Source organism: Xiphophorus couchianus, chromosome 6 (genome assembly GCF_001444195.1).
Source record: "Xiphophorus couchianus chromosome 6, X_couchianus-1.0, whole genome shotgun sequence".
Classification (NCBI taxonomy): Eukaryota; Metazoa; Chordata; class Actinopteri; order Cyprinodontiformes; family Poeciliidae; genus Xiphophorus; species Xiphophorus couchianus.
Window position 1 is genome coordinate 18,688,031 of NC_040233.1, and position 22,336 is coordinate 18,710,366.

At 33.9% G+C, this 22,336-nt stretch overlaps 1 protein-coding gene across 1 annotated transcript; it reads left to right on the forward strand.

Moving 5' to 3' along the window:
• The first annotated feature begins 1,605 nt into the window (after window positions 1-1,605).
• LOC114146381 (macrophage mannose receptor 1-like) lies at window positions 1,606-20,598 on the forward strand. The gene is made up of 33 exons (XM_028020350.1): window positions 1,606-1,748; window positions 1,932-2,294; window positions 2,405-2,575; window positions 3,241-3,396; window positions 3,490-3,612; window positions 3,881-4,018; window positions 4,120-4,299; window positions 4,546-4,700; window positions 5,366-5,479; window positions 5,737-5,852; window positions 6,450-6,598; window positions 6,677-6,876; window positions 7,281-7,405; window positions 8,025-8,112; window positions 8,203-8,356; window positions 8,490-8,528; window positions 9,561-9,724; window positions 11,291-11,352; window positions 11,516-11,616; window positions 12,351-12,493; window positions 12,772-12,877; window positions 13,204-13,331; window positions 13,425-13,475; window positions 13,890-13,907; window positions 14,214-14,237; window positions 14,330-14,432; window positions 15,492-15,724; window positions 16,118-16,283; window positions 16,469-16,672; window positions 16,761-16,877; window positions 17,813-17,965; window positions 19,001-19,030; window positions 19,107-20,598. The coding sequence occupies exons 1-33, from the start codon at window positions 1,685-1,687 to the stop codon at window positions 19,370-19,372; spliced, it is 4,404 nt and encodes a 1,467-aa protein (XP_027876151.1). The 5' UTR covers window positions 1,606-1,684; the 3' UTR covers window positions 19,373-20,598.
• The last annotated feature ends 1,738 nt before the right edge of the window (window positions 20,599-22,336 follow it).

A 22,336-nucleotide genomic window follows, 5' to 3' on the forward strand; every position in this document is an offset into this window, starting at 1 on the left:
AGGTTTTCTTGTATGGAGGGCTGAAACGGACATAATTTAAAAAATCAAAAGAAACAGAAACAGAGTAAATCAATCAATAGACTTAATGTACCCTTTAATTTAAAAATGGAGAACTTTGCCTCTTGTTTCATAATTCAATTTACCTTCATAGCAATTTTTTTCAATTTAAATATAAATTTGACTCTTTTTTAAATTTCTTTTTACATTTTACTCGTGCAATTATTTTATTTTTTTAGATTTAACTTTATAACATATTCCTACTAGTTTTTATTTCCATGTATTCATTTTACATCCAACAACTATTTGCTACAGATGTGCATTAATGTTCACTTGATCCTGAGCCTTTTTTGTGGTGTTAAATATGTGTGACAACATAAATTGAAGTGAATAAATTGATGGTTAATGTGCTTGGATGATCTAGCAATGTTAGCCCATGTAGTATTTTTCCATGTTTATCATCCATATTTTTAATATGTAATTTTACATAACTTAGCAAATTCAAGTAGAAAAAGAGAGATTATTTGTGGGGTTTTTTTTTGGTGCTTTTACCTGTGAAAGGTCCAATTTTCCTTATTAGGTAAGAGCACACTTAATGAAGAGCTCTGCCACTCTTAAACTTTGCTATGGCCTTGAGAAAATAATGGTCATTAATACATTGTAATGGGCAATGCACACATTTACTTAAATGGGAGATTGTGGAAAAATCAGCTTTGGTCCTTGCAGAGACTTGTGAATCTTTGTCAATGTTAAGTTCCTAAACAACAAAAGTTGTTAGAAAGTTCAATGTGACTAAAAGCTCATTTCCAAACATTGTAGAACACTATTCCTGTGAAATATAACGTTTTTCTCTTTAATAAAAGTTAGACTTTTGAATGTTTAGCAGTGTGAACTTAATGAAATGTTTTCCAGAGAAGTAAGAAAAGAAAGTCACAGTCAGCATTATGAAGACTTCCCTTTTTGCAATTATTTCCCAATAGTTTCCAGATAATTTCTGAAGCTGACATCTACTACATTGGTCTAAATCTTTGTAAACCACAAAATAAATCACATCCCTAATTGTCTACTTTTCATTTTGTATGATTCATAATGTATTGGAGACAGTTGTTGTAAATCTAAGACATATAGCTCTCAAAGACTTGAAAATCATTTAACTTAAAATCAGTGCAGTTCTTGAAATGCATGCTCTTTGAATATTTAGTGACTTTCTACGACTTTCTATTAAATTGTTATACAAGTTAATGAGAAGCACTTGATGTTGAAGACAAATAAACAGTTGGCTTTCTGATAAGTTATAGTCTTTCTCGAAACACTCTTTTGCAACCACAGGAAGTCTGTCTGTGGTCTCCGTTTACACACATATTTCCCTGTCTATTGGGATGCAAAGACAAGTTATAGCCCGAACTTGGTACACAGAGTATCTTTCTTCATACCAATTGCTCATTCAAATTTCAGGAACTACGTGGTAATTGCTTGTTAGTCAGAAGTAAAAGCCACTAAACTAACCAGACATAACGCTGACTAAATAGAAAGAATAAAAAAAAAAGAGATGTGATGACGTGGCTTGACATGATGCGTCTGCAGATAAAAGCCACAATCTCTTCATATTGACCAACACAACTTCTTGATTTTGTGTAGACATTACATGGATTAAGCTTTTGCCTGGGAAGAAAGTCTAAGAAGAATCATGAGGAGCACATGTATTGTCACTGTGCTCCTACTGAAAATGCTACAGTGCATGGCAATAGATGGTGCAGTATTCCAACTCTTGATTTCAATCTGTTTCAGATTTTTAAAATAGCAGTAGTTGAATATAGAAATCTGTCTCTACTTATTGCTTTTATGTCGGTATAATATAGACAAAACATTTTCTAATAGCTGACTACTGGAATATTTATGAGAACTTTTCATTTTTTAACAATTTCTCTTTTCAGATTCACCATTTCAACTTACCAACGCAGCTGGTTTTTGCTTGGTTAAAACGGACTCCATTTGCCAAGAAATACGCTGGACAACTGCTGACCGATTGCTGGTGCCTGGGAAAAATAAATGTCTGGGAGTCCAGGGAACAACTGTGATGAGTGAAGTAAGCCTCTATGATTGTGATGAAACAAGCGAGCTCCAAAAATGGAACTGTGCGAATGGAACCCTGCTCACCCTCCAAGCGAGCACCCAGCACAAGCTATTTGTTGAGCTCCAAGCAGATAACAGAGCTGTACTACAGACAACAACAGGACCCAACAGCAAACTCACGATATCAGGGACATCCAGTGGAGCTTGCACAAGAACATACAGAGGTATAAAACGGCATTCTTCGCAAGATCCAAGTAACTAATTTTTAATCAGTATCAAATGGAGTACTTAATCACAACTACTTTTTTTTTGCTTTTTTTTATTCACTTTTCAGAACTTTATACGATAGAAGGCAATGCAGCAGGAAGGCCCTGCATGTTCCCTTTCTTTTATGAAAACCAGTGGTACTCAAGTTGCACTTTGATCGACTCCATAAATAACCAACACTGGTGTTCTGTTGAAACTAAATTCGAACATCAGACATGGGGCTTTTGCCCAACAAACAGTGAGTACTGAAGAATCTTTTCATCTTAGTAATATAGTACAGTTAGTGTTTTAAATGTATGTTGTTATGCCATTTTAAATTAAAAAAGCACTTTATCATTAGTGAATGTTGATCTCTTAAAAAAAAAAACTTGAGAAAAGCAAAATAACATAAATATGCTACCTTGGTAAATTGGTAAATCTTCATAAAAGTGAATGAAACTCAAGGCTGGTTTATCATAAGCATAAAAACTATAAAAGAACAATAATAAAAGTGCTTTCCTCACAGTAGGAAAGGGTTTGGCAGATAAGTTTCCTTAAGAAACAGGTTTAACTTTTGAGGATTGTAAAGCATTTAAGAGTCTTGGGATGCCCCCCAAAGTATGGACTGATGCTCAACTCGAGCCACCAAACACAGATGTATGTTTGTATGCAGACTGATATTTCCAACAGCACTTGCTGGGTTTGAGTTCACAAGCTTGAATTATTTCACTCTGCAGCTAATCAATCTATACAATGTAAAAGTTACATTTCTTTGTTTGAATTCCTGAAAAAATCAAGTTTATTTGCTATTTAACCCCTAAGCAGTCACCCTGAGAATGCTTACATGTTATATCTGATATCCTCATGACAGATAAGGTTTTTTTTTAAATTTAGTTAGGTGAACTTGTATATAATATTTTGCAGATAAGGACAACTGGATCAAACATCCAGTAAGTGGAGTACTTTATCAACTGAACACCAATTCTGCTTTGACGTGGTCAGAGGCTGAAACAAGCTGCACGCAGCAGAGCGCCTCCTTGCTCACCATCACTGACCCCCATGAGCAGGCTTATATCACAGGTTCAGTGACTTATAAGAACTCAGACTGGCAAGAAAATACATGAGCTCTTCATGGTCTTTCTTTTTAAATGTACTTTTATTTCACTCTTATAGCGTTGCTCGAGCCAGCAGGTGCCCACCAAGGATACAAACTTTGGACCGGGCTGACTCTGGATTCAGAACATGGCTGGAAATGGTCTAATGGGGACCCTTTTCGTTACCTTAATTGGGATTCAGGTAGGATTTTTCAGTCTCATATTTTGATAAAAATCACAAGGTTCACAAATAGCTTTCCTTTAACTTTTTACAAGCTAGTGTTGCTTTTGAGTAACTGTTCTTGTCATTTATATACAACAACAAAAACTCTAGCCACAGATTTGTATTTACACAATCATTTTCTGTCAAGATGGAAAACTAAACACATTACAAAATTAAATCCTGATGTGAATAAATAGTTATAAGTGACGCTGCAACATACCTAACATTGTCCATCATGTTGTTTTAGGACACCCAGTTAACAATCCAGCACATACCTGTGGAATGATGGATGGAATCGTACGGTACGCATGGCAAAGTTCAATGTGCAGCAAGAAATTCGGCTACATCTGCTACAGTAAAGGAGTTCTGCCTCCTCCAACGGAGGGTAAGAAAATTTTTATTATCAGTTCTGGGAGAAATAAAATATGCTTATGATGTTGGTTACTTATATTTGTACATTCTCCTTTTTGTGTATCCTGCAATCAGGTCTTGATACGGGATATTGTTCAGCACCATGGGTTCCATACAATGGTCACTGCTTCCGACTTTATCAAAATGCACAAAGCTGGTCTGGTGCTCAGATGGCTTGTCGTAAAGACGGAGGGGACCTTGCGAGCATTCGCAATATGGAGGACAATAGTTTTGTCACGTCTGAGCTTGGATATGGTACCCCTATTTTTATATCAATCTTTCTTCTGGTGGTTTCTTAGTTTGGGGTTTTCTTACACTTGACAAACCATCTAACTGCTAACTTGAACATAAATACAAGCTAACTATTTTGCATTTCCTTTTAATCACAATAAGGAATTCTCAAACTAAGCACATAAATTAAACTTTATGAAGTCCTATAAACTAATGATAGATATATAGATGTATAATAGCCATTCCTTTATTTATTTCCACTGTCTACAGCCTCCACGGATGAGCTTTGGATTGGACTCAATGACATTAAAACAGAAGGCCTGTTTGACTGGACTGACCACACCACAGTTACCTTCACTAGCTGGGAGTTTGGAAAACCACAAGGTGCAACTAACCAAAACGATTGTGTTCTTATCAGAGGAGAGGTGAGAAACATTATGTTCTCTTTTAAATGTGACAAATTTGAATCTGGTCTGGTATGGTGAAGCTGGGCCAAAAAGCAAAGCTCTCAATTTACCAATGCATTTATAGTCGCTCAACTTATGAGGTAGGATCCATGACGGTAGATGAGCTTCCTTTATAGAACATCAACTGTTTCTCCACATAGAAAAGAGTTAGTGGAGGTAGCTCAAGGATTTGATCAGATTGTCACCCATTTGGAGATTTTTCAAGTAAATCCCATTGATAGGAGAACCAGAACTCATTGAAGGTATTACGGTAATTTTCAATAAATTAGAATATAAAATCCGATGAGTCTTGTTTGTCAGATTAAAAGTACCTTTTGACAATAACAGCCTTTAAGCAGGTTTTAAACATACTTTTCATTAAGCCATTTGTGTTTTTAAAAATAGTTTTATTGCTCAGATGTAATACTTTCATTAATTGTAAGTGGGAAATCTTCAGAATTTACAGAAATATACACATTCAAACATCCATCTGCGTGTAATTAATCTATAAATTATTTTCACCTATTCATTAAGTTCCTAAAATAAACTAAATTTTCTATATTATTTTTAATGGGTCTGCATAGATCCAATCTGTGTATTTGGACAATATAATGTAAAACAAACTGTATATTGTCTTCCTATAGAATGGAAACTGGGCTGATCGTGACTGTAAGGAGAACCATGGCTTTATTTGTATGAAAGCCAGTGCTTCTGAACCCACTGGAGATGAAATACAGCAGGATGCAGGTTGCAAAACTGTGAGTGATTTTTTTCAAGTCTGGAAAAAAATGTTTTGATATTTTATCTGGCATAAATGCAAAAGAGGGAAGATTTCAACAAAGTAAATTTTAAAAAATTCTCAGAAGTGCTGAAAACACAGACCACAGTTTTCATAAGTGATGGAACTAGAAATTCACAATTTCTAGTTCGTTTTGCTACCTGTTGTATTGTTTTTTTGTTTGTTTTTTTTGACACAGAAAGAGATGAAAATGCACTTTTTATTTTTCTTGAAAAGGGTTGGAAAAGATACGGTTCCTACTGTTACTTCATTGGAACGGAGAGAAAGACATTTGGAGATGCAAAAGAGGACTGCAAGAGATCAAATTCTTACTTGGCAGATGTTTCAAGCAGGTATATATACATATTTTTACAGGAATGTTAAAAGAGAGAGAGAGTGAGTGAGCGAGGCAGATTTCTAACACCAAAGAGATTTTGTGATACTAACAAGAAACATTTGTTTATAAGAAACATTGTTAAAATCATGAAATACAATTAATTTTCTTGTGAGAATAAACAAATTAAACAAATTTAAACAAAAGAAGAAACAACTGGTCCTCTGAGATAAAGAAATGACAATTAAAAAGCCTTAAATGTATAAAAACACATGAAATGTTACATCATGTCGTTCTGTATAATCTTAGACCTAGTAGGACTACGTAGCAACAACATCTCATTCATAAAATCTAGCTGTTTAACTAATGTGAAACATACTGTAGCTCTATCATGTTATTTAAGAAATATCTTTACATTATTGCATCTAAATAGCTCAGTATTTAGGACTAACACACCTAACTTAATCTTTATATTTAGCTAAATTAACATATTCGGTACCTCAAAATCAAATATGTAAGTTAAATAACAAAAATCATTCAGTAATACAGCTTCCAAGGTAGGTGCAAGTAAACAAAAGTGGTAAATGATTTATTATTTTATTGTCCATGTTTCCAGGGTGGATAATGCCTTCCTAGTCAGCTTGGTGGGCCTCAGATCCGAGAAACATTTCTGGTTAGGGCTTTCAAACCAGAAGAACCAAGATGTTTTTGAGTGGACCAGCACGGTCCCTGTGAGATATACTCACTGGAACAGGGAAATGCCAGGTACAAAACATCTATGTTCATATAATGTGTTTGAAAGTAACTTTTAAAATGACAGTTTTTAATTTCTTTGCCAACAAGGCCACAACCAGGGTTGTGTCGCAATGACCACTGGTAGCACTGCGGGCCTCTGGGACGTTTTACCATGTACCAACAGAGAGAAGTACATCTGCAAATATCAAGCAGAAGGGGCAGCTTTGACTCCTGCACCAACAACTGCTCCCTCTGACCATTGTGCTGATGAATGGACCAGAGTCCCGACAAGACCTGTCTGCTACAAGGTGAAATTTGATGTTTTTAATGTATGCACTGCTAAACTGCAATGATTTGTCAACATAAGCAACAAAGTCAGTTAGACAAAATAGCTGATTGCAATTTTGATTGTTTAAAGTTTTCGAATAATTGAAACACTAATAATATAAGCCTCAATGGCTGCGTTATAATAATTTGAAACCATGAGTTTGCCTTTCTGAGTGTGATTTTTCCCTTTTAACTTGTTTGAGGCAACCTGCACATTTTCTCATAGTTTTAATGATCATGACAGTTTACTGATAAACAAAATACATCAGAGGGTGAACTACAGTCTGAAAGGAGACATCACATCCACTCGAATTTTGCTCAATAATAAGACGAGGGATGAATGGATGCAGACAGATAACAGGAGGTGAACGTCTTGTGTTTTTAGGTATTTTCGGAGCGTTTAGAGACTAAGTCATGGTTTGAGGCCAGGGACTACTGCAGAGCAATCGGAGGAGACCTACTAAGCTTCCACAGTGCTGCTGAGTTGAATTTGAATAAGCAATCATCTAGGTACAGCATGACTTTCTTTACCTACTGCCATAAACAGCTATTTTTCAATGAGATGCACCAGAATGTTTTTTTATGTTGTTTTCTTTTTCTTTTTTTTTGTTTACAAAATGATCAGTATCCCTTTGGTATTTTCTCAGTAATTGCTAATAAGGCTGAAATCACATTATGGATAAGAAATATGATGTAGCATGCTTACATTATAAAATGTTGTGTATATGTGCCTTTACAGTGAAGTATACTTTTAGGGGTTGTCCATAGTATGCCTCTGTGGGATGCATAAGGCAAGACTGCAAGACAGATTTAAATGAGTAAATACATTTATTAAGCAATGAAAATATATTTAGAGATTAAGCAAGCCCAAAATTTAGATTTTAAGTTAACAGAAATTAAGAGGCTGGTTGCAGGGACAAAGCCAGTGAAACTAGAGTCTCTGAGCCTTTTATAGGAGTGCAGGGAACTTTGCGTATTTGTGAACAGTGGTCTTACAAACCGTGGTCTTTATTCATACTCATCCATATATGGGAGCCTACAGCTGAGGAATGTGTATGTCACCCAAAGCACAAAGGTCTCATCTTGTACATCTTTGTTACTGAAACTTAAATATATAACTTGTTTCCAGATACTCCTATAGCAGGTATTCAACACTCTGGATTGGACTTAGTGCCAGTGACCAGGGCACTGGTTATGTGTGGAGTGACGGATCCCCAGTGAGTAAACAGATGTCTTTCTTTGCAGGACTTCTTAGTCCGTGTCAAAACTATTTACGCATGTCTTTATCATAATGCTTCCCTTAACAGGTAAACTTTCAGCACTGGCTAGATGGAGAGCCAAACAACAAAAACAATGTTGAATCTTGCGTTGAATTCTCTTCACGCGATTGGGATGAATCAGGGTCTTGGAATGATAATCAGTGTGAAACACGTAATGGCTGGGTTTGTCAGATCCGTACAGGTAAAACGTGGCTATGGCATACAGTTATATAAAGTTATTCTTAAAAATATTTAATGTTACCAAAGTTCTTGTTATAGTTCCCAGTTATACCATATCTTTTATGATTTCTGGTGTGCTTTTTATCTATATGTAGGATTGACTCCAAAGTCACCCCCACCCCCTCCAACTCCAGGTGAGTGTATTATGTCATAACTTGAATACAATAACTCAGTTTTTCAATTTGAGATGCAATAGTCAACAAACTTACTGGCGGTGATGCCAATCATGCTTGGTGATACCCTTGGCAAGCCCCTCATTCTGTGCGCATATTTTTGCTCTCACAAATAGAATATTACTTTTTGAAATTCACAAATCACAACTGTGTTGTTAACAGTCTGTGATCAGTCTGGGTTTGACTGGTTCTCGTCCGGTTCAGGTAGCATGTTCTCCTTGCAAAAAGAGTTTAAATCCTGAGAAGCGCCTTTCTTTATATGTTTACATGTCTGCCAGCATTTCCCCCAGAAAAAATGCTAAGCCCAGTGGTAGGGGCGCGAAGATGGTCCACCAACGGGCCACCATGTTTTTGTAGTAAAAAATGTCAAGTTGACAGGAAATGTATAAATATTACTGGGTAATTATAGGTTATTTGTTGACAACACTTATAGAGTCTTAAAAACAACAAACAAAAATACAATTAAAATAAATAATCTAATATTTTTGCACCTCTGTTAAATCCAAATTAACTAATTAACCAAAGGCTTTTCAAACTCTATGTAATGCTGCTCATATTTAGAGCTGACTCTAGGCATAAATGAACTAAGCAGCTGCTTAGGCATAAATGCTAACATTTTATTACAGACCATAGATGCAGAATTTTAACATTTGCTTATTGAGAATGACAATGTTGCTACATTTGATTTAATGATTTCTGCGTAGATAAAAAAAAATGTTTTAAATTATTTAACATTTAAATTTAAGATTTAAATGTGGTATAGAAGTTTAATGAAGAATCTTAGTTAGATTGTTGTGTTACCATCTGATACGATGAGTTTAATGTTTGTGTTTGAGCTCGGTTTGTTCACAAATACATTTCAGGAAATTACAGTCATCAGTGATTTCTTCTAAGCTTTGCCAGATAATCTAGGGCTGCAACCTGCCTGTACTGTATCAGACTTTACTCATATAGAGTATCTAATATGCATTATTTGCTATGGCAAATGCGCAGATTACAACCATACCGCTGATGGTTGGCTGCAATGGGGGGGAAATCAATACTTCTTTGAAACCCGGGAAATGGCCAATGACGACGCTCGGAAATCCTGCAGAGAGAAACATGCTGACCTTGTAACCATCAACAGTGAAGCAGAACGTGTTTTCCTGTGGAAACAGGTATGCTTATTCATTCTTCGGTATGGCACAATTCCAGCAGCTCATTAAAATATAACTACAAAATACAATAAAACTCAAATTTAGCTTGTCAAAAAGAAATCAACATTCACCAGTTTTCAGTGAAATTTTAATTTACTTTAATCCAGGGGTCTCAAACTCCAGGCCTCGAGGGCTGCAGTCCTACAGTTTTTAGATGTGCCACAGGTACAAAACACTGGAATGAAATGGCTTAATTACCTCCTCCTTGTGTAGATCAGTTTTCCAGAGCCTTAATGACCTAATTATTCTGTTCAGGTGTGGTGCAGCAGAGGCACATCTAAAAGTTGCAGGACTGCGGCCCTCGAGGACTGGAGTTTGAGACCCCTGCTTTAATCTATATTAAAAATTCTGTGAACAGAGAGTTTCAAAATCATTCATACCCTTTGAACTTGTTTGCATTTTATCATAAATATATAAAATGTATTTCATTGGGATTTTGTGAGTTAAATTTACACAAATGTTCATGACATTGTGAAGCTGAAGAAAAATAATAGATTTAAACATTAAAAAATAAGAATCTAAAAAGATTAATATTTGTTTTCAGCCCCCTTTTATTTGTCAGTTTTAATTGATCTTTAAAAAGTCTGATCTGCAGATTCCAATTTTGGCCAATCCATATTTTTTTGTCTGACAAGTTAAATTAAATAGCGATAAAGTCTCTAAGTCTCTCTCATGGTATAGTAAAATGAGACAGTGAGGTTTAGGTAGGTATAATTGGTGGATAAGATTGGTTTCCTATGTAAGTTTTGGATGATCTCCCAAAACTAAGGAAATCAGTGACCAGTTTATCAGTGTTTATGGTAAACATTTTTGCATATCCGCCTCAAGCTAAAAAGCACCTGAGATTGGAGTGTAGATTTATCTTTCAGCATGAGAGGGGAGACCTAAAAAATCTTGCAGCATGTAGTGTGTTTTGCCCTGGCTCAATAACAGATGAGACCTAAAATCCATGCCCCAAGATTAAAAATTTCTTGCTACAGACATTTTTACTGGGCTATTTTATAAAGAAGAATGAATATCACCCACTATATATATTTAAAGCTGGTCTAGATACGCCCCAAAAGACTTCAGCAATCACTTTGGAAATAGTAGGTTCAATAGAATATTAATTCCAGGGCTAAAAACAAATGTAGTAATTTATAACAAATATAAAAACAAATGATAAAAACAACAAAAAAAGGAACTATCATTTCCCATTACTTTCACAATTAGTTTGGAATATGATAATTATATTTATTTCATTTAATTTTTTTCCCCTTTTGTAACATCAGTATTACAAACTTTGTATTTGGATTATAGTTTCGTTAAGTTCCTCATTTGACTGAGCCAAATTAAGAACTTAATGAATTGGCAAAAAAAATAGGTTATATGCAGCAGGATTAGAATTGTATTTGCCTTTTGCAAAGTTCACTGAAGTACACAATGTTATGAATTTACACTAGTTATTCCCTTCTGAATTTATTGTTACATTACTCTTACATATTCTCCTGCACTCATAAACTAAAATAAGCCTTTGTTTGAGTATAGATATCCAAACGTTCTGGTTCTGTCTGGATTGGACTAACTGTGGATCGTGACAAGTCATTCCAGTAAGTATATGTTCCAAACATATCTGGGAAAAAAGGAATATCAATAAATCTGTTTGCAAGCTTTCTTCCAAAACATTGTAACTAACTATAATGGTAATAGAGCAGATTAATGGATTAGTGTTTTTTCCTTTGCCTGCTTGACTTTGTCTTTTCTTGCTTTAAGATGGATGGATGGTTCTCCAGTAATTTATCAAATGTGGGATGAAGGACAACCTGATTGTGTTAATTCTGATGAGTACTGTGCTGTCATGAGATCGTTCCATGGTGAGTAGACAACTAAATGAAAATAACTGAAAAAAACTATTTTATATGTGTTGTCGTTAGTAATAGGAGCCTTGATATTTGGAAACATTTTAATTGGAATGACCGTGATGAACTGATCATTACATCTTACATCTTTTGAAGTTTGACTTCTTTTGTGATTTTCTTTTTTCTTGTGACTAAAAAGAACTTTCTTTATTTTGTCCTTCTGATTGTATTTTTTTAGATAATGAAGCAAGAGAATAGGGTACTGCAGAAAAATGGTTCACCAGCTTTTACTCATTTAAAAAATACAGATAAAACTAAGACCAGGGGAGGGATATGAACTATTAACAAAATAGTTATTATTATTATTATTATTATTATTATTATTATTATTATTATTATTATTATTATTATTATTATACTGCCATAATAATACTACTGGTATTTTTTTTACTTTATTATTTCACATTCACCTACACCCATAGATTTTCTTCTTACTTATCGGATTTTTATTTTAAGGGCCAGTACAGAAAGGTTCAAATCATAACAATAATGAAGAAATCAGAAAAATGAAATAACAAGCTATCTGTGTACAGCTAAGAAAAGAATATGAGTAATTTTTGGAAATTTTTTTTTAAAAAGTACAAAAATATGTAAACATGAATAAATGTCACCAATCCCTATGTATATATACACACAAAAACGTGAAATGTATATTGTGGCTTCCTAACTTATCATTTATGGTTTCACAGGGTTCTGGCATGATTACAACTGTGGATTTGAATTCGGCTCTATTTGTAAGCGCAGTAGCTCACCTCCTGTCAATGCCACCGTGGCTCCTACAGTCCCACCTAAAGGTAACTGCAAAGAAGGCTGGAAGAAGGTCAACTCCAAGGTGAGAATTATCTGAGTAAATAATGAGAGAAAAACATGCTCTTGGAAAAGGTTGAGATGAATATACTACAAGTGATAAAAACCCGTCTGTATCTCTCATAAGAATGCAAAAAATGATCTTGAATGACACATAAAATTGTTGGAGTGATCTAAACTGGCCCTATGGTTTCAGTTTTATATCTTGAGAGTATCTGGCCCTCTTCCCATTGGAGCTAAATCGAATGCATTCAGTTGGAATATACACAAGTTGTAAATTAATTTCTCATGTCTCAATTTCAGTGTTACAAGATCATAAGTAACGAAAACCTAACATGGCTTGATGCAAGGCAACGATGTAAAGACATGGGAGGAAACTTGGCCTCTATTTCCTCAAGACATGAGCAAGGTTTGTTTTCTCATAAAAGTTTTAAACATTTACTTCAGTTCAGGTTATTTGCTACAGATATATTTACTTGAGTATTTTGCTAAGCCATCAGCTAGCCATCTGCTTTGCTGTAGTTCAGTTATCATTGAGTTTTACTCCTATTTATGCTTTGTCTTTGGCTACTAAACACCCTCATTAGAAATATTGTTTGCAGGTCTAAACATGATTGGGTTTAAACTGGAATGGAAAGTGATGGAAATTTCCATGCCAATCAGAAAAGCCAGAAATTTTATTATATTGTTGATCTGGAATTGTCTGGGATTTTAATGACTGTTTTCTGTTTTCAGTGTTTTTAGTGTCTGAAATGGCTAACACACCAAATAGAGACCTGTGGATTGGTTTTAGGAACTCGTATAGCGATGGGTTTTACTGGACTGATGGACGGCCAAGGTCTTATGTCAATCTTGATTTTTATGTAAGTAAACATTGTATGTTTGTGTTGTCAATTTGAAAATGTTATTACTCAAACAATTTATTAAATATAACATTTTGTTTTATATTTTATTAGCGAAACAGGTATTCATCCTTTTCACACTATCCACACCATTATGGTCATATGGTAAGATAAAAACATTCAGCTTTCTTTGTGCAAAATCAGTGGTTCTACAATTTGTCTCCTGCTACAGAAAAATGTTTGACTAATGAGTTGCTACTGCTTCACAGTTTTAGCAATCTTTACGAAAATGTTACTTGATAATTTTGTTTTAATCCCATAAACATTGTGAAAAATAAAGAATCATTTTGTAGTTCATTTACTTATAGAAGAAAAGCTTTACAATTAACCTAATAAAAACGAACTTTTGGTTTTCATATAAGCCAGGTAACCTCCTATAAATTTGCATGTGTAACTGCTTGAGAGCAATTTATTTGTATATTTAATATTTTTAAATCTTGACTTAAAAATTTATATTTGAAGTGAAGATTTCTAAGCTATTTATCGATTATTTATTTTTCTTTTTGGATTCTTTTGCAGCATTCCTATGACGAAGACGTAAGTAATTCTTAGATTATTTAAATTTGAATAAACAGAAACCATTCCTTTTGCTAATGAAGCAAGCTTCGCTCTGACCCACTGGCAGAAAATTATCTCCTAATAGTGAGGGCTGTAGACCAGGAGTGGGTTGTAGAGTGGGACCTAACAGGGACTCAATGAAGAAAATATGACTGAATAAATATTATCTCTCTCTGTAATTCTGTTCACAATTTTCTCAGTTTTCCCCTGCGGGGATAAAAAATGTTTCTCTGATTTTGAGGTATACAGATTATAATAATCTTAAAATGTTGGTTTATTTTGCAGTTGTTTGTATTAGTTCGAGATGAGGTGAGTATTTTCTAAAATGTAATTTTTACCATTTTACACTTAACTTTTAAAGGTTTTTTGAACTACATCTGCTAGCCTGTCATTTCTAACAGAAAGAGTGTGCTGTGATCAACACTAATCCTTCACTTACAATTGGAAAATGGATATCTAAATCCTGCAATGACACCAATGGATTTATATGTTTAAGTGGCATACGTAAGTCATTTAATGTGGTTCCTCCTGATAGTTTTCAAAACAGTAAAATTTTCACTTGCCTTACTTGCATACTACTACACTTATCTGTCCCACTTTTAACTTTCAGTCCAGGTCTAGTTTATTTCTCTCTGTGAAAAAACAGCAAATGATTGGTAAAATTGCAAACAAAATTTGCATAATTAATACTTGTAAATAAGAATGTGTAGTTGTGAATTGATTTTTGTAACTTTGTAAAAAGGATTTTCTTTTCTTTCCTTTGACTGATTGGCCAATCAGTAACAATCCAATAAGATTATGGCTGGGCTTGGCTGTTGCAGCCACAGGATCTTATTAAAACCATTTTGATTGCATAATCCTTCTACTTTGCTCCAGATGTCCAAATTTACTTACATGGTGGTTTTTCTCCTGCAGCGAAGTTAGTTTCAAGTTAGATATGTGACCAACATTCTCCTCATGTTTTACTACAAGCAGCAATGGCTTCTCATGCAGTGTGCTGTTACAGCATGAGATATGTCACTTGGGAAGACTCAAAGTACTTATGCAGAATGCATTGGTTCAATAAGGGACCACCAACAAATTCCAGTTGGTAGAAACATAGAAACAGCAAGAACTCAAACCCTAAGCTCAATAGCTTCCAAGTGACCCAAAGAGTGATACTGAATTATGTTGCTACTCTACACTAATGAGATACACCCGATTCTATGAGATTTTATGGATCTCCTACAGAACTTCTCTGTAATCTTAGTGGATCGTTAAATTTTTAATTGACATGGCATTGACCAATCAGCTGTAAAAAATTAGTACCTGCACGTAGAAACTCACACGAAAGCAAGGGAGTTTTTTATTTGCATCAGTAAAAGGACATTAACAAAAATAATTTGTAACTTGAATAATTATTTTTTACAAATACAATTTTTTTTTACACAAATTCTTTACTATGGATGCACAAAAAATGTTTTTCCATTTTATTTTACAAGGTTACACAACTCATGCATTCTGATTAACAAGTAGACAGTATTTAATTATGATTAAATACTTATCATTTCTATTCTGAAACAGAACCAAATAAATCTGATACAACTAAACCAACAAATACAGAGAATTACTTCAAAATCCTAAATGATTCCATCAAGCTTGTTACCCAGCAAAAGAGTTGGTATGAAGCTCAGAAGACCTGTGAAGCTGAGGGTGCCAAGCTGGTCAGCGTGCGGAGCGAGTGGACACAGACTTACATTGAGCTGCAGGCTTTGAATCTTAATCATCCTCTGTGGATTGGACTCAATAAAAACCAGGTATGGTCTTTAAAGCCTCTAAAAGTAAACATTTATTCTAGATTCCATTCAAACTTATTAGATGTAATGCTTTCATGATAAAATGCTCACAGGGAATTGACGAAAAGCAAATTTTTACAGGTACAACACCTGTCTAATGTATTAAGTGGAAATATACTGTTACAAGAATTTCAGTTTGATCAGTTGAAAAATGTTTAAAAGATATTTTAGATATTTAACAATGTTTAGCCCTTTTTACCAAATTACACTGAATGTTTCTCCTAGAGTAACGCTTTAATTGTAAAACAAGATATTAGCACGTAAGAACATTTACTTAACATGAAACATTAGGTAAGTGAGCCTTATGTATTATCTCCTTTTTATTTTTTGGATGTTATTTTTATTTACTTTCAGACTAATAACTACTTCCGATACATAGAGGGCTGGCCAATGATTTTTACCCACTGGGATGAAAATGAACCACGTAAAGATGGAATTTGTGTTTATGTGGATGTTAATGGAAAATGGAAAACCAGTGATTGTAATCAGAACTACAGCAGTCTTTGCATGAAGTCCACAGGTAAAAAGCAAACTAAATATATTCTAAATAAACATATAAGCAAGTACGTCCCTTAATTTTCTTAAATCCACACTTTACTGTTTAAATTTTCTTCCATTTTGCTATGTAATGCTAAATAAATTTTAATAAAACATTTTTGAATTATTAATATAAGTAATTTGTACCACTGTTTATATAATACACAGACATACCACCAGAAGTTAAGTCAGACAATTTTCCTGGAGTTTGTCCAGAAGACCCGTCTCCAAGTAGGTCTGGATATGGGCTTTCTCGGCCTTCATTTGGCCAAAGTCGGTGGCAGACCTGGAAACCTTTTAGAGGTTTTTGCTACCTATTTTTGTCTGAAATAAAAGAGTGGCAAGATGCAACTACTAGCTGTCTGGCACATGGTAGGTGTTTTCTGTGAAAAATCTTTTCTGCAGTAGTTAAAATTTATGTTGCATTCACAAAAAATAACTACTGGTGTGTTCTGTGAAGGTGGATCCCTTGCCAGCATTGGAGATCCCTTGGAACAGGAATTCATACTTAATAACATTAAAATATTTCAAGACACATACACATCTTTTTGGCTGGGCCTGTTCAAAACTAATAAAGGTAATGAACATCACAAAAAGGCAGTCTTAAAGGAAAAACTATCTAAAAATGGGTTTTCTATGTTTTACAAACGTCATTTGTTGTGTCTATCTTCTGCTCTTTGAGTCAATTAAATTTAGCGAGTTTTAGATTTTGAACCTAAATGTGTGAGTTTAGGATAAACTTACTGTAGTAAGTTGTGTCAACATTTTTTTTTATTTTGTCGAACCTCTAAGTGTTTTTAGGTTAGCACTTAAAAAAAAAAAAAACTGTAAGCAGAAAAAGACAGGAGTGGTAACGGTTTCCCAGAATGCTTAGCAGCATGTTTTTGTATCCTGAGATGGAAGTGTGTGGGATTGAGCTGACTGTTGTGTGTTATTAAGGCAAATGTTTATTTTCAGCAATTGTTAGCTTACAAAGCTTGAGGATAATGTCCTGGTCACACTAAATATTTGAGAGCAGAATTCATTGTAATGTTTAATAAAACTCATCACCAGATCCAAAATTTTGTTCATGCAATTTGAAGCAAGAATTTAAATTATTCTAAAGTAATTATTTAACCATTTAGTTAAATAAGTAGTTAATTAAAATAATCTTGTGTTATTGTGAGTGAAAATAATAGAGAAATGTGGCTCTTTAACTAGGTGAGGGCAGTTTTTTCTTTCATATTGTGAAATAATTATTTGGTTTAAATTGCAGCATTAAGTTAAAGTTCACAATTCAAGATTAATGAACTTAAAAAACAATGTTTATGAACTTTAATTTCGGAGTTAAAACCAAAACAATTTTCTTGTTGACTGAAATTGCATTTTTAAGGCAGCAGTTTTTCAAGTTTAACCACATTCAAATGTTTTACAATGTATTTGTGTAATTTGTTATTTATTTGTATTTTTTAAACATTTTAGATATTCCATAAAATACATCAAATAATAAAATAAATATCTGTCTATCCCCAGGAGAATGGATGTGGTTGGATAAAACGGTCATGGATTTTGAAAACTGGCAAGAGAATCCGTCTCGCTCCTTCGGTATGATTAGTACATCAAACGGGAAATGGCATACGGGGAATCGATGGAATGATAGACCGTACATCTGTAAAGCAGCTAAAGGTAAAACTTTACCATGAATTAAATCTCAGCTGTAAATATTTTTTTTCATTCCATTTTCTAAATCTATTTAGGGCATGTCAATTATGGTAAATAGCAACTATTGTGTGTTTCATTTTTTACTTATGAAAAGGGAAAAAATAGAAATAGCCTTAATGTTAAATTTACTTAAATGTTATTTTTATTTATTGGAAATGCGTCACATTTTCTTGGTGCTTCACCAACTCTTTGAAGTGACCCGTAGTGGTCTGGAGTGAAGTTTCTAGCAATGACATTTTGAAGTGACCTGGAACTGCTTTTCCTTCAGGTCACTTCAAAATTTTGTTGCCAAATCTTGAGATCCAGTGTCATACGCACCGCTTATTCTATGTAGCTAGCACACTAAAATCTCCAAAGATTGTTTTTATGACCTGAGGGTTTTATGACCTGATTAAATCCCTGTTGGGTCTGGTGTTAAAAACTGATGTATCAAAGGTGGTTCTATAACTTTGTATTACTCTTTTCTCAATTTCTTTCCTTCTTAAGGAAAGAAGTGATATCTCACATAGCAATGTAAGATATCACAACTCCAAAACTGTGTAAATTAACTTTTTTTAAACTCTAACTTCCAACTGTTGTGCTATCAAAATCACTTCAATAGCATGTCAGACAGTTCCCTAGCAATATACTTCTCATTTTAGCTATAGTAAAAAGATTGTAGTGTAATTAATTTTATTATTTTTGGTTTTATATTTTCTTTACAATGTAAATTTGATATTTACACCGTATCTAAATAAATATTTCTCGTACTTTTCCTCAGTTTTTTAAAGTTTGTTTATTTGTTTGACTTAGTTAAAGAGCATATTGATACCTCTTTCATTCTTTTGAGGAAAATAGCTGCCAAAATGCTTACATTTCACAGTAAAAGACACATAGACAAACAAACACGGTCCTCTCAACATTAGAGTGCAAGTAATTTAGAAATGCAAATAATTTCTAGCTATTAAAAAGAAACCAAAGCCGCAACATTTTTTGATAAAGTTTTCTTTTTCTTTCCAGTGTTACTGTCAAAGCCATCACCCGCACCAAGTAAGTCATGCTTTCATCTTTTTCTATTTGGGAAAAATATTTTTGTTTCTCTTCATCTACTTTTTTTTCTTTGTAGATGTTGCCACTAGTCGTCAAGGTCGGAGTCGCACAGCTTTAACTGCTGTGTTAGTCATTGCTGGGATCGCAACGGGAGCAGGTATTGCTTTCTTCCTGTTCAAGAAGTCTGGTCGTCAGATGAGAATCATACCAATCCCTGGAGGGTTAACGGCTTTTGACAACCCACTTTTCAACAGCAACCAGTCACAGAAAGATTTGGTGGACGCTAAAAAACTATTGGGGAATGCAGATGAAGATAACAGTCAACCTGTAATAACTATATAATTGTAAAAGACAGCAGATGGTGCATAGAAGTATTCTCTGTTTGGTCTTCTTTGGATTTGTACAGTCATAAAATCATTGTAAATGCAAAGAATGATTTATACAAGAAGATGGTGTAACAATTAATTTACTGGAACGTGGCAAGTAGCTTGTATGTATATTGTATTCTAACTACTGCAAAAGCTTAATTGTCAAATGAGAAAGAAGACATAAACACTCATTGACTTAAAGCAGTGATTCATTTAGAAATGATACAACACCTCTCCAAATATTATTGTTAGAAAAATTTGCTTGCTAAAAAGATCAACCAAGACAGAATTCACAAAAGTTAGAGAGGTTCTATAGATCTTTAATTCTATTTCCCAGCATGGAGAAAATGCAGAGTTACACAATTGGTAGGTTCAGAGCATTCTCTGACTAACAAAGGAAGTTATCTTGCTACATTTCCTACGTGATTAGTGCAGATGTAAGGTGGTGTTTTGCAACCCTGCAAAAATACCTGTGACCAATGGTTTCTTGTCTTTGCTGACAGTCTTCATCTCCAGCAGGAAATGAACTTATGAACTTAGCTTCCTTACATCTATAATGCTGCAACGTGTAAGTTTCACTTCAGCCGTCAATATGTAATGTTATTCTGAAACCAGGAAATGTCTAGAAGCATAAGGTCAAAAGGCAACAAATGAGTAAATGATAAATCAAATGAATGTGCTCAGTAAATAATAATTAACTGGTATTTTTCCAACAGTTACAAAAAAAAATCATTGCAAGAGATTATACATTTTGAAATACTAATGTTATATGTTGTAATATTTACAGTTGATTAAAAAATGGCTTATGGGAAATTATACACTTAGCAATAATTAATGTAAAAGCCTTGTCCTGCCATTACAGTCATCAGTGTATGTTCCTACTGGTATTATTAAAGAGGAATGATCTTTGAAGAGGTTTTAAGTGTTTGGAGCTCAAAAGGTCTTCCTGCCATCACCCTAATCTTTAGCTTCCCCCACAAATTCTCTGTTAGTTTTAAATAAGAAATTTAGTTCCACTTTGAAACATTAATATGACTCCAAGGTAGAAGAAGCATGTAGATAAAAGTATAAACATTGCTTTAGATCTATATCTGACATGGTAATCAGTGATATTATGCTTAACAGAAGAAATCCATCAATATAAAAAAAAAAACTCAAATTAACAAAACTTCCTGTCAACTAGTTGCTTTGGTAAAAAAATAAAATGGAATCTGCTAATAAAGGTATTCATTTTTCAGTTTTATTTTCATTTTCATAAAGTTGACCATATTGTATAATAAGTGGGATTTATATAGAAGGAATGTCCCTGATCTTAAATCTGTCTGAATGATAACTTTAATTATTTTTTTGACTATATCATTTTATTGATAAATTAGATCTGTTTTGTAAAGTGCCTTAAAATGAAATCTGTTTGATATGAATAAAACAAAATGATTAAAATTTTATTGATTTAATTTGTGAATTCAATTAAATCATTTTAATTTGAAGGGTCAGAAAAGCTATAATTTCGGTGGGGAATTTTACACAAATCATCGGTAATTATTCTGTTTTGATAATATAATAAAAGATTCAAGTTCTAATATCTCTATTTCAACCTGGAAAGACTCACACACAAAGAGCAGCAGTTTGAAAGTTTTGCTTGACATGGAAGTAAAATGCTTTGGCACTTGGACTACGGCAGAAGACGTGTGTGCTGAGAATCCAAAATTTATGGTTCCAATTCTAACTTCCTCCTGCCACAGGTTGATGTTGGGCAAAGCACTGAACTCAACGTTGTTTGAGGCACAGGAGCTCAATTTTTTCACAGATTAACTGTCTCCTAGTATACAGTCACAGTATAGTTAAAAAATATATCTATATATTATATAGATGCGTATTGATCTAAGATAATTGACAAAGTGTAACAATGAAGAAGCTGGTTCCCAAAGTGTGCCAGGGTAACTTTGCTCTACAACAATTATATCTGGAAATGGTAGCTTAATTGCATGAATGACTATTAGCATAAGTTTAGATCTGACGTCAGAATAGACAGATGCATAAATAAAATATTAACCTTCATCCACCTGGGCTACTTGCATGAGTGTCTGTCTGTGTGTGCTAGTTTGTCATCTGGGATAGCAAGACGTTTTAAATATGAAAAGAGTTGCAGCATGCATCGCCCCAGGGAGGCAAAGAGTGGGTAGCCTTGAAATGAATGACAAATAAGTTCTTTTTACCAGCACAAATACTTTCAGATTGTTTTGGTGACCCCGATGTACCCTCTCAAAATTTTAATAACTTTGCTTTTCTTTGAAAATAATCATGATAATTGTTCTGTTCCATTTTTGTTTTAGTTTATTTTTTAAAATTAAACCTCAGTAAGAGTTATTGTAATGCACAAAGTGTTTCTTGGACAACACAACACACTTGAATGTGAACTTGAAGTATTAACTGAATCAAATTAGGAAATCAGAAACTGGGTTTGAGAAATTAACAATGACAGTCAGCATTCTGAAGACTTCCTTTTTGCAAGTTTTGCAAAAAGGAAGGTTTTTAGTTACCTAAGGCACAGTGATTTGATTTACTATTAAATTGTGCTGTGCACATTAAACCACAGTTTGACTCACTTCCTGTTTTTTTGGATTTCTTACATCAGATTAAAAAAGTAGAGAAATTGTGAAAAGCTTGAGACATTTATCCCTAAGGTGAGTTTATAGAAATGTACCTTTCTGAATTTATTTCAGTGCTTTGTCTGGTTGTGTTGAGTCCTGCATTGAATTTAGGATGATTATTTTAGCAAATATACACATTATAAAATTATTTCAAGTTATTAAATAGGTTAAAATGTTTTTTTTATAACCAACTGCACACTGAAATACTTGAAAATGTGTTGATATGATTTTAATCAAAAATAAATAAGTATGAAACAAGTCTGTCAGAATTCTGACTTTAAGGAAAA